The sequence below is a fragment of the Pleurotus ostreatus genome (assembly GCF_014466165.1).
Source record: "Pleurotus ostreatus strain PC9 chromosome Unknown scaffold_1, whole genome shotgun sequence".
NCBI classification, from domain to species: Eukaryota; Fungi; Basidiomycota; class Agaricomycetes; order Agaricales; family Pleurotaceae; genus Pleurotus; species Pleurotus ostreatus.
The window spans coordinates 1991547-2004518 of NW_023503156.1; the positions used below are offsets into that span (position 1 = coordinate 1991547).

General features: G+C 50.5%; 3 protein-coding genes across 3 annotated transcripts; 2 read left to right on the forward strand and 1 right to left on the reverse strand.

Annotated features, from left to right (window-relative positions):
- Positions 1–74: 74 nt before the first annotated feature.
- Positions 75–1632, forward strand: PDA1 (alpha subunit of pyruvate dehydrogenase; the record flags this gene model as incomplete). Its single annotated transcript, XM_036770334.1, has 8 exons — positions 75–113; positions 165–437; positions 491–829; positions 888–1016; positions 1066–1187; positions 1237–1366; positions 1420–1566; positions 1618–1632. The coding sequence occupies 8 exons, from the start codon at positions 75–77 to the stop codon at positions 1630–1632; spliced, it is 1194 nt and encodes a 397-aa protein (XP_036636179.1).
- A 450-nt stretch (positions 1633–2082) lies between these two features.
- PC9H_000680 (uncharacterized protein) lies at positions 2083–3087 on the forward strand (the record flags this gene model as incomplete). The annotated part of the gene is made up of 7 exons (XM_036770335.1): positions 2083–2233; positions 2301–2435; positions 2490–2520; positions 2581–2659; positions 2711–2836; positions 2897–2908; positions 2977–3087. 7 exons carry the CDS (start codon positions 2083–2085, stop codon positions 3085–3087), a joined length of 645 nt encoding a protein of 214 aa, XP_036636180.1.
- Positions 3088–3204: 117 nt separating this feature from the next.
- Positions 3205–7115, reverse strand: PC9H_000681 (uncharacterized protein; the record flags this gene model as incomplete). The annotated part of the gene is made up of 14 exons (XM_036770336.1): positions 3205–3399; positions 3494–3617; positions 3683–3900; positions 3954–4194; positions 4246–4879; positions 4976–5153; positions 5220–5298; positions 5363–5403; positions 5460–5546; positions 5604–5630; positions 5689–5932; positions 6016–6166; positions 6218–6367; positions 6428–7115. The coding sequence occupies 14 exons, from the start codon at positions 7113–7115 to the stop codon at positions 3205–3207; spliced, it is 3057 nt and encodes a 1018-aa protein (XP_036636181.1).
- Positions 7116–12972: the final 5857 nt, after the last annotated feature.

Consider the following 12972-nt stretch of genomic DNA (forward strand, 5'->3'; position numbering starts at 1 on the left):
TCGTTCTTGTAACGCGCGCCCCAACCGTTTCTCCGACATTGTCCTTCTTTCTTTCTCCCCTCCATCATCCCGACATGGCTTCATTGGCTCGGATACGGCTGCCCAGACGACTTGTAAGACATTTTGCGACGTTTCGTGGTGGTCGTTCCTCACGTGTTCCCTAGCCTTTCGCGGTGCGCGCCATCCAAACGTCGGCGGACACGACGGAGCTGCACCACGCCCCCTCCGACCCGTCTCACCCCATGACAGTCAAGCTTCATGAGGATTCGTTTCGCGCATACCAGTGTGATGTTCCAGAGCTGGAGGTGCAGGTCACCAAGGATGATCTGTTGACTATGTACAAGCAAATGCAGACCATGCGCCGTATGGAAATGGCAGCGGACGCTCTGTACAAAGCAAAAATGATTCGGGGGTTCTGTCATTTAGCTATTGGTCAGGTGTGTTACCTCTTTTTTCTTCGAATACCACGTTGCTCAGTGTATATAAACAGGAAGCTGTTTCTGTCGGGCTCGAGCACGGCATAACACCTACGGATAAGGTCATTACTGCCTACAGATGTCATCCTTTCGCAGTTCTACGCGGCGGCACCATCAAGGGTGTTATTGCTGAGCTCCTTGGCCGACAAGGTGGCATGTCACACGGCAAGGGCGGTTCTATGCATATCTTCACCCCAACATTCTTTGGCGGCAATGGTATTGTCGGCGCCCAGGTCCCTGTCGGCGCTGGCATCGCTTTCGCTGAGAAGTATCTCGAACGACCAAATGCCACGTTTGCTATGTACGGCGATGGAGCGAGTAATCAAGGCCAGGTCTTTGAAGCCTTCAACATGGTAAGCTCAAACCAAGGCCAATTTTTTCTATTCTATATTTACCTTTTCCAATGTATAGGCTAAGCTATGGAACCTTCCTTGTGTCTTCGTTTGCGAAAACAACAAGTATGGTATGGGTACGTCTGCGGAGCGTAGTTCTTCGAACACCGAGTACTTCACTCGTGGAGACAAGATCCCAGGTATTCAGGTGTGTGTGATTTATGCCCTTCCGCGTTATCTGCTCTGACGTAGAGTAGGCTAATGGTATGGACATTATCGCCGTGCTTCAAGCCGTGAAGTACGCACGCAAGTGGACTGTGGAGGATAAGAAGGGTCCATTGCTCCTTGAGTTCGTTACGTACCGTTATGGCGGACACTCGTGAGTGTTATTTCTCCCTTGATAAAGATAGACCCTCATGGCGGCGTAGGATGTCTGATCCAGGAACCACTTACCGTACCCGTGAAGAAGTACAGAGGATGCGTAGCACGCAAGACCCCATCCGCGGCCTGCAACGGTACATTGAAGAGTGGGGTCTGGCCTCTGAACAAGATCTCAAGGTCAGTTTGATCCTCTTCAGTCATTCATTTCATTCACGCCTCTATCACTTTAGCAACTTGATAAGGCAGCCAAGGCCGAGGTTGATCAGGCCGTAGAAGAAGCTAAAACCTCCCCCGAACCCCAGGCTAAGGACCTTTGGACCGATATCTACTACAAGGGCACAGAGCCTCCCTACATGAGAGGTCGTGAACGCGAAGAGGTAAGATGACTCTTCCGTATCTAAACGCCGTCAGCTGACAGATGTACTTAGGTCCACCAGTACTGATTTGCTATTCATTGTTCGCCGCTATCGCACTATTTCCCTCTAGATCCGATACTATTTTTGGAGAATAATATTAGACTCGCACTTATCGATTGATGCTCATTCGGACTGTTTGCATCTCTTGCCAATGGCTTCAGTGTTGTTTGCGACTTCGCTTCCAAGTTAAATGGTATCGATGCTATTACCTTGGCTTGTAGAAGCGTCGAAGGGTGAGTGGCGGACTTCAGTGTATGTGATAGTGACACACGTTATCTCTCGCCAAGGAGATAACGTTACGGAGCTTCGTTGGTCTGTCCCAGGACTAACTCGAAGCGCCAGCGGTCCACAATTCTGTATGCCGAATAGAGTGTGCCCGGTCGCCCTGTCTATTATGCTCCATATATAAGGCTCGGGGCTCCTGCTCCATCAGCCTAACTCTCATTACTACCAATCCTTCACCAGCATTTTCCCATCATGGCGTTCAATATTCGCGAAATATCCAATCTTTCAGGTACTCTCCTCATATTTGTCTTCCATGCCCTCAAGGTTGAGCTCTCACTGCGACGATATCCAGAAGCGAAGCTCACCGAGTTGTCGGTCTTGGCTGCGGCTGCTTTCGAAGGTGGTCAGTACTTTCATGGGCATTTTCCTAGGCCTATGGGGGTATGATGCCTCCGCTCACCAACCTCCAGATGGATTCTTGTTGGCAGCTGTTGGCAGCGACCCGACATTGAACGTTTCTTATCACCGCGCTCAGATGATTGCTGCCACCATGGCTGGTAAAATCGTCGTGGCGGAGGACGCTCAAGACGGGAGCGTCGTTGGTGGTCAGTCCTCCTTCTATGTCGCTCACGAGACAGTGTTTGCCTGACGTCATGCAGTCGCGTTGTGGTTCCCACCTGGGATCACTATGTTTGCAAGGTGACCTCAGTGCCCAAGTACACCCGGAGACTGATATGTTCTGCTGGTTAGCGAGGATCAAGATAGGATTGCGTTTCAGCCATTTATAACGAAGTGTCCCCCTTCAATCCAGACTTGGTGGAATGACCACGTACGTCTCTGCATCGTTCTCCTGCCCATGGTATATTGATGGAGACACCAGTTTTTGGTGGAACACCCCAAGTCATGCCAAAGAATGTTTGGGCGAAATTGGTTCAACAACGCTTGGCAACTTGAATTACTGGCGATTGCGCCAGGTCATCAAGGCAAGGGCATTGGATCTGCCCTTGTTCGTGATGGTCAGCAGAGAATCTTTAAGGAGCGAAAACTGATATATCTTGATACCCAGAAGGAACAGAACGTACGTGGGCTCTATTTGCGTTCTATTGACAACTCTTGTCGTCGCAATTGTGTCTCAAAGCATAGCAGGTTAGGTTTTATCAGCGCCTTGGCTTCGTTCTCCGTGGTAAATACGAGTTCAATAGTAATAGCGGAGGGTTTCCTTTGTTTTGCATGACCGCCGCTCGATATACCCTCTGAACACTTTACTCGCTCGCGCGAGTTGTATCCCCATACGCACGAGGACATGTATCGTTTCATCATTCACATATGTACTCTCACTAGTGTCCACTTTGTACATAGATCAACTCGGCCCACTTATAACAATATCTCTACGACTCCGCGGCGTTTGGACGTAACCGAGAACAATTTCCCTTCAAAGCCAATTGACCCTCCTTTAAGTGCAATCATGTCAGAGTTGGGCTCTTTAACACCCAACGCCCTCTCCAGATTAACCGCCACCAACTCAATAGCTTTCGCAGTGTCGATATATCCTCCTGAAGAGACTCGAGCCTGAATAATAGCCAACCAAGATGTATATCAATCAGCGATGTATATCAATCAGCCTTATCACGATCATCCGATAAGTTATCAGAGATTGACATACCCATTCAGCATCAAATCTTGCGTTGCGCGCATCGAAGTCATCGACAGTCCCGAGACCCACGTTGATACCCTGTCTCAAGAGATATGAGATCTGCGTGTCAGAAGTGAGAGGTGGGCCAGGTAGTCTATAGCGTCGCGGCAGGTCAGCTTACTGCAAGATGTAGGACATTATTGTGTGCAGCGAGCTTACATTCTTCTCTTATCCCAATCAACCGGAAAGGGCCTAGATGGGGTGAGTATGACGCTGATATTCTCTTTGGCGATGTCGTCGGCTAGGAGGTGGGCTTCTGTACCACCAGCGAAGGTGAATCGTACATTTTGCCCAGTGGTCTCATGGTATTCACGCTTCAGTTTGATCAAGGTGGCCATGATGTCAGCGCTATCCACATGGATAACGACAAGGGAATCCTAATCGGGGTGTCATCTTGTGCTTTTCTCGATATTGAGCGGGGGCAACATACCGCTGATTGTCGTTCGCCGGCGGATTCCAGGAGAGACCGCCTTAGGGCCGCGATCTGAGTGCTTACACTGATGTCAGTCTGGTGTGTGATGCTCATATGTAGAGCAGTCGTATTTTGAATAACTGCCCCTTGCTCAAGGGCATTTCTAGCAGCCGTTGAGAACGCTGTCGCGAACCCGAACACGAATCTAGATCCAACAGGGGCAACAATTGCTTGGGTGACCCCGCCTCGATACGCCAACCTTCCAGAGCATAAGTGTTAGAAAGCGATGCAGGAGATCGGTCCAACTTACAGAGTGTTCCTCCCTCCAAATTGCAGACCATCTTCGGCGTGCACGATTGTTTCCAGTGGACCGCCCAACAAAGGCGGGGTCGCCGAAAATGGATCAACGGCATTGCCGTCATTCGTTGTTGGCTCTTGCGCAATTTCTGTCAATCCGATGGAGGAACCAAACGTCGTTAGGCCAGGAAGAATTACCCCGCCTTCGAGGTCTATCTCCTCGAAGTCTTCCGGATTGAATCCGTCTCCTCGTAGGGAGACAGTACACGACCCAGACACACCATGACAAAGTACACTCCCGTCACGTACGACCACATCCCACACCTTCGTTTGTTCGCCTTTTTGCGCATTCTCCGGGGGTGGGAACCATCTCTTCACCCTATCACCGTCTCGGATATACCCAGTTGAAAGATTCTTCAACACAACGACCTTTCCCCTGATAATGATGGAGGCTTCCAAAGGCGGCAATCCCTCGCTCTCTACTGCCTCCCTCGCTTCCTTTTCAAAGTCAGGTGTTTTGGGAGGGACCTGGAGCTCTTCTGGTTTGATGGTAGGACGAGAATCGTTAATTTGGAGGATCCCATCGATGTATACACGCTGTGGCGTCGCTCCTAGAGTCAATGGATGAGAATCCCAGACGACGATGTCTACCGTAGATCTTGGTAAGAGTTGACAGAATCCCAAAGGAAAAGTACGGTATACCTGCATCATATCCTGCATCACATGTTGATCAGACAAGGAACATCGAGGACTAAAAGCGCTCGAACCTTCAGATATATAACCGAGCCTATGCCCCAGACCTGCAGCCTTCGCTGGGGTTGTAGTGACGGATTCAAGCGCCTTTGTGAAGTTCAACCCGTAGAAATGTGCTTGTTGTGCTTCATAGAGGAGATAGCGGCTGTTCAACACTGGGTGATCCGACTGAACGGGAGAGCGAAAGAGTGATGAGCTTGAAAGTTAAAGGAACGGGAGAGGAGTAGAGCGTACCTTCATGACGACAGGTATATCGTGGGCTGCTAGCACCTTAGGCGCGAATTCTGAGTTCCTATACGCTTCCCGCTTCTTCCTATTGTCATACGAAAGAGTTGGTATTACAACAACGAATCAAAGACGTTAGATTGGTATTGCACCTTGCATTTGCAGCGAACAAGGCTGTGGCAGGTGCACCTCCCTTACGAAGAACGTTAGCACGATGTCACAATAGGGTGGTAGGTAATAATAGAGCACCCATGTCCGCCGTAGGAGTTCAGGCACAAGGTATGTTTCACCAGTGTGATGCAGAGATGCGATAGGAAACTTGAACTCGTTCGACAGCTTGAAGTCCGGCGTTAGCCATCCACATTTGACATCCTGTTAACGACAGGCGCGCACCCGAACAATCATGTCCAAGTCCACCGCCTGTGAATAGAGAATACTGGGTCAGTTTTCGGTGTTTGCTTCGAAAAAGGAACAATACCTCATAGCAGTGTATGGATAGCTTGACCCTTCCCCTTAGGACATCCACAAGCGCCTCCGTCTCCAATGGGCTTTCAGGAAACTCTTCTTCCGCCCTGCGCAAATCACCATTGAGTAACTGACTGCAAAATTCATCTTGCTGATCCTTGATCTTCTTGGCCTCATTATAGGCGTTTCTATACGCCCACGCTGCATCCATACGAGTGAATCCGTATCTACGATCGGGGTTCTCTCCGCACGCGTGTCTGGAAAGAGGGTCATCAGTGAATCATGGCTAATGGGGACAAAGGCCGTCGATCTTATGGAATGTCGAGGAAGTGAAACTGACTTCATATGTCTCCATCTTGGCCTCGCCTGGAAATCCCAATCGCCGTCTCCGTATCTCGATCCATTCAGAAGCGTATAAGGAGGTTCAACGACCTTTGATATGACTGAGCGTTCATTCGTCGGGCGAAGCTTGATAACGAAGGATTGACCTCCTGTTATCTATCAATTACTACCGTCCAAAGCTAAAAAGAGACTACACGTACCGATGTTATTGGCGCTGCCAGGCAACACTTGTGCAGTTGTCACACCACCTGCCATGACCAGGACATACGATTCATCGTGTGTATTGAGCCCGTCAATGCTCCGGAGGAACGGTAAAATAGGCCCATTATGTGAATTTCCGTCTGAGGCCCCTGCACAACAGAAGTCAAATATAGGGGATGGAAAGGGGCTTTCAGAGGGAAGAGACATACCGCTCAATTGAGGCAGGCTCGAAACCCCAATGTGCGAGTGCAAATCCACCAGTCCAGGGGTGATCCAGGCGCCTTTGACGTCTATCACCTCCGTTTCCACCGACTCACCATCTTCTTGGTCTTCTCTAACATCCTCCAGACGAACCACAACCCACTCCCCACCCCCCTTGATATCATCCCCCTCCACATGCGTTGTATATCCTGAGTGAACGGGAGTAGGCTTCGTGTATGCAGTGATTGATTTGATGACGCCTTCACCGAATACCACGTCCCCTTGGATGACCTCCGTTCCATTAAGCCTCCCCGTCCAAACCTTCCCATTCTTCAGCTTGATGTATTTCTTCCTCTTGTTGAGTTGTTCATCTTTCGAAGGCTCATACCTATCCGATCGCGATCGCGGCGGTGGTTTGATTCCAGGGACTGGCGCGTCAGCGGTTGGAGGGAGATTGTTGAGAGATTTACAACGAGCAATGTTGGTGTTCTTCCGGGCGTGGTGGAGTTCCTTTAGATTAGAGTTTGTTTTCCGGCGCAGTGCAGAGCTCCAAGGTGATTCAGGCGCGAAGATCACCCAAACAAATAACAGCAAGAATGTCCACGACAAGGCTAGGACAATAGCGCGAACGGCATTGGGATTTCTTCGTCGATAGAGGGACGGTCCGTGTGTAAATGGCTGATACAAGTTGTACATCGTTTGCGCTGTGTCCTTTATTAAATTATTCAATCTAAGTCTCGCCTCGCTACCGAGGTTTGTGAAAGCACTTACAGACAGGTCAGCCTCTCAACACTTCAAGGCCCAATCAGTGCTTGTCCACTTGCCTCAAAGACAAAGCCCAACGATGGGACTATCCAACGAGTCGAGCTTTAGTGGCCTCCACATAAGCGTGACTTCCCAGACCACTTTCTCCCACCAATCCATATGTCGCCATCCGCACCCATGTGGGCCATGAGAGGCATCACGACCATTTTAAGGCCGTCATGAAGCAGACGCACTGGGGGGAGCCAGGTGCTTCGGCATCGAGTATTCCTGATGGTCCAAGAGATCGGGACTTACGAGATGTAATGCCGAGGCCGGGAACAGTCAGTCACATACATATGCTCGAGTGAGTATGGGACTCGGAGTACTCACTAAAGCGCTCAAATTCTAGTCCTTGACTGGGATCGTCGTCGCAGAGTTCCTGTATAAACAATTATAATGCTTATTACTGTTCGTGTTCCCCAACGTTCCAGTGATCATCACAAACCGTCGGTAGGGTTGGCTGTGTCTGCAATTCCTATTTGCAATTCCACGCCATCTGGAAGTTTACCGTGATGGTCTACTTATAGGCTTATGCTGTTGGGCGCCAAGAGGTGTCTCCTAGTGTTCTCCTAGTGTTCTCCCGGCTGAGATGGTGGTCAGTGTGTTGATAGGCGGTGTTAACGAAACCTATTTGCCTGGTCACATCTCGAGTCTCGGTTCACAGGCTCTTACCCCTGTCTCTCACCGAACCTCATTCTCCCCCAATTCTCCCCTCCGTCTCAGGCTCTCTCGAATTTGTCGCTCTGGGTATGATCTGCCCCTCAAAAACATAGAAGCACCTGGCGCTCGCTTGATGCCGTCGGGTTGATCTAACCCGTCAACTTCCCTACAACATCATCGTTCAAATTCGCTGAATCCGACTTTCCGAGGCCTAATCTACAAGAAACCCTGGTGCAATGCGCCGCGGCATGGCGTACTTTCCTCCTCTCAATTCCGTGCATGCTGCTCAGGAGTCAGGTCGCCCTGCAGTGTCGCCGTGGTATGTCGGTCGTACATGCTGGCAGATTTAAATAACACGAGAATCAGAATCTCAGAATCATTAATGGAAGAAGACGAAGACCATCTCGGCTGAGACTCGTTCCTATCTAAATTCTGGGGTGGATATGGCATCAATTACAAGGACTGTCAATATTAGCTCGAACATCCCCGTGGAGAAGTAGAGCTGTACCAACTAGTGACGGTGCCACTATACAACTCGAATCGAGCAAAACCAATACTCCTGTGGTCTAAGTATACTTACAGTCACCGCTTTGCTCTATTGAATATGACCCTTTACCTCGAGACTCTTTACCTCGAGACTTCATGTCCATTGGACCCAACAAGTTGGCGCATGAGCGGCGAGCCCTGCTGGGATGGTCCACCTTGGTCGGATTGGTGGCGCTATTTCAGTAAAGCAGTGGAAGTACATAACACGGTGGAAGATGTACCTGCAGTAAAGGAAGCACAACAGGTGAGAATGAATTGCCGGAGCGCTGGTAGACCGCCGTTTGGCAGCCTCGCATCCCTGAGGCTGAGATACATTAAACCACTGCTGTGGCGGCATTGTGGATGCTCTGAAAATAATAAGAAGTGAGTCCCTGCTCCTAACATAACATATGAGCCTTGTGTGGGCATTAACCGACTCCATGGTGCTAGTGATGGTGACGAGCAGGCACGTACGCTGTATAGATACATAACTGGACGTGCGATAAACTCAAGCTCTTTCCTCATACACAATCCAGGATGACGCGAAATCTCAGCGAGCTCGGGCGCAAGATAAGTATGTATAGTAGGCACCACCACCGCGGCGATGTGCTGCAGTTGACTAGAACAGCTTCGAATGTCAGAATATGTGGCGTAACGTGTAACTTTGTCTTCACGCCTTGACGTTACCGTGTGGATGCACAGCGCATGGAGTATGCGAACAATGATAGTGGTATTACCACCGAAAATTTCGAAGCTTCGAGCGTCAGGGAAGACGTTGGTGTAGCTTGGCTACTGCTTTGCGGCCGATAGCTATCACTGAACCAGTAAAATGGGGCTGGGAGGCCTGACGCCTGCACCTGCAGGATATCAGGACATCACCGGTATGACATTGATCGTGGAATCGTCCCCAGTGGGATTTACCGTGCGTCTTCTTCTCGCAGACTTCATCTAGTTCCTGACAACACGCGTGGGGAAGCTGGTAGTGTGCATCTGCCGCAGGGCGCCGCAGGCTAACTAGAAGTCTGGACCTATAGGTACAGTACGGGACTGCGTAAACACCAAGTCCGTTCAGGGGCAGGGGTAAATATAGGAGTATGCGTGGCCGAGGACAGATCGAGCAGGCTACTCTAAATGTTCCCATTGGGCCTATTCAGAAAATGCCGACGGTAACTTGAATTCCTGAGTAGTATAGGTTAGCAGCGAGTAACCAACGACTATATCATAGGTGTGTAGGATCCAATCAAAAAATCCAGACTACTAGTCATTTCTTAGGCTCCGAGCTTTCATTACATGGAATGAAAAGGGGTGGTATTTTACCGTGGATGAACCATAAAGACCGTGAAATGCCAGTCATGACCTCAGCAGCAGTCGCGCCTCCGCCCGGAAAGTAAAGGAAACCCTCCCCGTGGGCCGTGACTCGGAATATCTCTGCTGAAACTCGTTTCGAGGGCGACAACCCTTTGGCGACCTGAAGCCCGGTAAAGCCTCTTGATTGGTACGATTACAATTATGACGATATCGTCCGATGATTGATGATTGACGATATCCGATCTACGTTCCTTCTGCATAGAACACGGGGAAAAGGGCAGACTCGGGACCTCTAAATACAACAAGCCTTCTTCGGGTTCTCAGTGTCATTTAGGCCACCATCATGATATGACAAGCATCGAATCGACGCTGCATCTGCACAGCTGCACGACTTCATCAATGCATCATCTTTTCCTTCACACCCAGGCTTCCTCCAGCGTCCTTCTTTCCCTGCAGGCAACCTCCCTTCTCCCTTCCCCTTCCCCTTCCCCTTTGCCTTCACCTTCTCTCCGGAATCACTATCTCAAATTGTTGGGGTGCAAACTGTGAGTCTGTGACTCCGAAGAAGAAGGAGTTCTATGAGTAGCGTGTAGTACCAATATGGATGTGTATATGAGCTGCTGATGCTGATGTTGCTGTATAGTGTACGAGATGCTGTCTGATGCCACCGATGTGCTGCGTGTGCGTGGTCAGCCTCTCAGCCTCTCAGCACTCTCAGCCTTCTCAGGCCTCAGAACTTTGTGCCGTCTATCTGATTGGCTGGCACAAATGAGATGATGTATTGTGTGTCCCTGACCGCACCACGCAGAATCCCAGGTGCCCAGGTGCCCAACGCGTTAGCCCAGCGGAATTACTTCATTTCGGCACCTAAGCACATAGAAACGTTGCCACCATCTACATGCGGGGGAATCCCTGCACCTTTCGACGTCTAGACGTCTGGCCGTTGCCAGTGCTAGCACGAGTGCAGCGTGAGTGCGCGTATTAGGAAGCCCAAGATGATTTTAATGGGTGGGCTGTTGCAACGGCATAATCAGAGCCATTCGATGGTGTTCGGCTTCTCTGTAATGATGCTAATGGCTTCCACTTTACGCTTCCGTTACAGCACTGATACAGCGTGGTCGGCGCCACATCTCAGGCTATGTATCTGCGATAATGTATTTGTCTAATATCGCGATTCATTACCATGCCCGTCCCCGAGCTCACGTCTGTAGGTTACCAACTGACAGGCCAGTAAATCCACGGAGCCATGCTCATAGACGCTATTCCAATTTCCAATTTCCAGCTACAAACCCCAAGTAAACGCATCCACTCACCCAGAATCAACATCAGAATATTATCCACCGTGATCGCCGTACACACAGCGAGTGCAATTATACCCCTACCCGTTGCTGCGGCCAGCCGTAAGTCCTAAAAGCTTGAGAACCCGTCCCAGCATCAGCGAGATCAGGGGTTCAGGGTAGCCTCAGGGATGGGCCGTTGAGCGACCTGCGACCTGCGAGAAGAGGAAGGCTGAAGAGCAGGATACTTCCGAGAAGCCAGAGGCGCGTCTAGTCCTCAAGCTCAAGCTCAAAGCTAGGGACCTGCCCCGATGCATCGAGTGTCGGTTTAAATATACACGCGTATACGATATACGTAGTGCGGTCGCTCACTCGCAGGCATTCAGGACTCTGTAGTGCGCATGAGTCCAGGAAGGTGCATCGGGTCGCAGCAGGCCGGCAAGACGCGGTGCGCCTTCGCCCACAGGTCCCCCTCCGCGGGTGCGGCAGATATACAGTGCATTATTTCGGTTCGAAGGGAAGCACGGAAGGCAGGAATTCGGTACAGCCATGACTCCGGGTCTGCTGGGGCTCTGGGTGAGTGCGTACTCGCACTCCCCAAAGGATACATTGGGATATGTCGTGGCCTCATGATCCATGATGCCATGGCCGAATACATGCTGGGCCACGAAAACGGCGCTAGAACTCCCGGCGTAACACACGCTCTCTTCCCCAGGAAGTCGCCCAATGCCACTGCACACACACACACTATAACTATACTCATATACTCATATACCCATATACCCACCCACCCCACATGCGGCGAATCGTGATGCAGAAGTCTCGCAGGAGTGCAGGCGTGCAGGATGCAGGATTGCAGCCTTGGAAGGACAGGCGGCCGGAAATAACCTGTCCACCGCGCGCTGGTCGCAGTGGCACTGACTGACTAACTGGCTGCAATCGCAATCGCAATCGCCACGACGCGCAAAGATAGCGATGGGCGTCCGTATATGGGGATTCTGTCTCCGACGGCACTGGAGAGACGACGTACTGGGCGAACTGAATGGCCAGGCCCACAGGGGACGATCTCTCAGCAGTACTACTGCCATGCATCCATTGGTATATGGCCGTGATGATCAAGTGATGTACTCGTACTTCTTTTTTCCATTGTACACCTCCCTCCGCATTATCTACTAACCGCACCGTCGGCGTCCCCTTGTGAATTGCAAATCGAAAGTCGAACGATTGTATTATCTACCACAGAATACACATCTCCGAATTCATACAGAATACACCACTACCGCTTTACCGAAGCTCTCAGACGCTCTTGGGAACGCAGGAGGTACACAGGAGCAATTCAGGGGATAAGAGGGTACCAGGGGCATCTCAGGAGAACTCCTATCTCCCTACGTCGCTCCTCGTTCCTTCCACCTTCCAGAGCTCCAAACCAAAAATCTCCATCCAAAAATCAATACCCCAAAAGCCAAATAAAATAAGCATACAAATTTCCAATGTCAGAAACTACGATCAAGCCTAACGTACAACTACACACTACGTTATACCTGCTACTTTTCTTCTGCTCCTTCCTACGTACTACTTTTCGGTGACATTATCTATACCTATACCAATACCTGTACCTATACCTACTATACCTATACACTACCAACTAGTGCAACAGTGCAACAGTGCAGCGTCCGGATCCCCTCGCGTGGATGGACCCCCAAGACCCAAGACCAAAAAACCCAAAATACGAGCGAGCGGTGAGAGGTGGCATGTAGTGCGGATGGCAACGGGAGGTGGGATGGGATGAGATGAGGGGTGAGGGGTGAGATGAGGGGTGAGGGGTGAGAGGTGAGGGTGAGGTGAGCGGTAAAGTGAGAGAGTGGGAGAGTGGGAGAGTGGGGAGTGAGATGGTAAGGCGAGCAGAGCCGACGGGGAAATAAACGGGATGGTAGAATGAGTAGAGAAATGGTGACTACGAGTGACTATACAGTGGATAG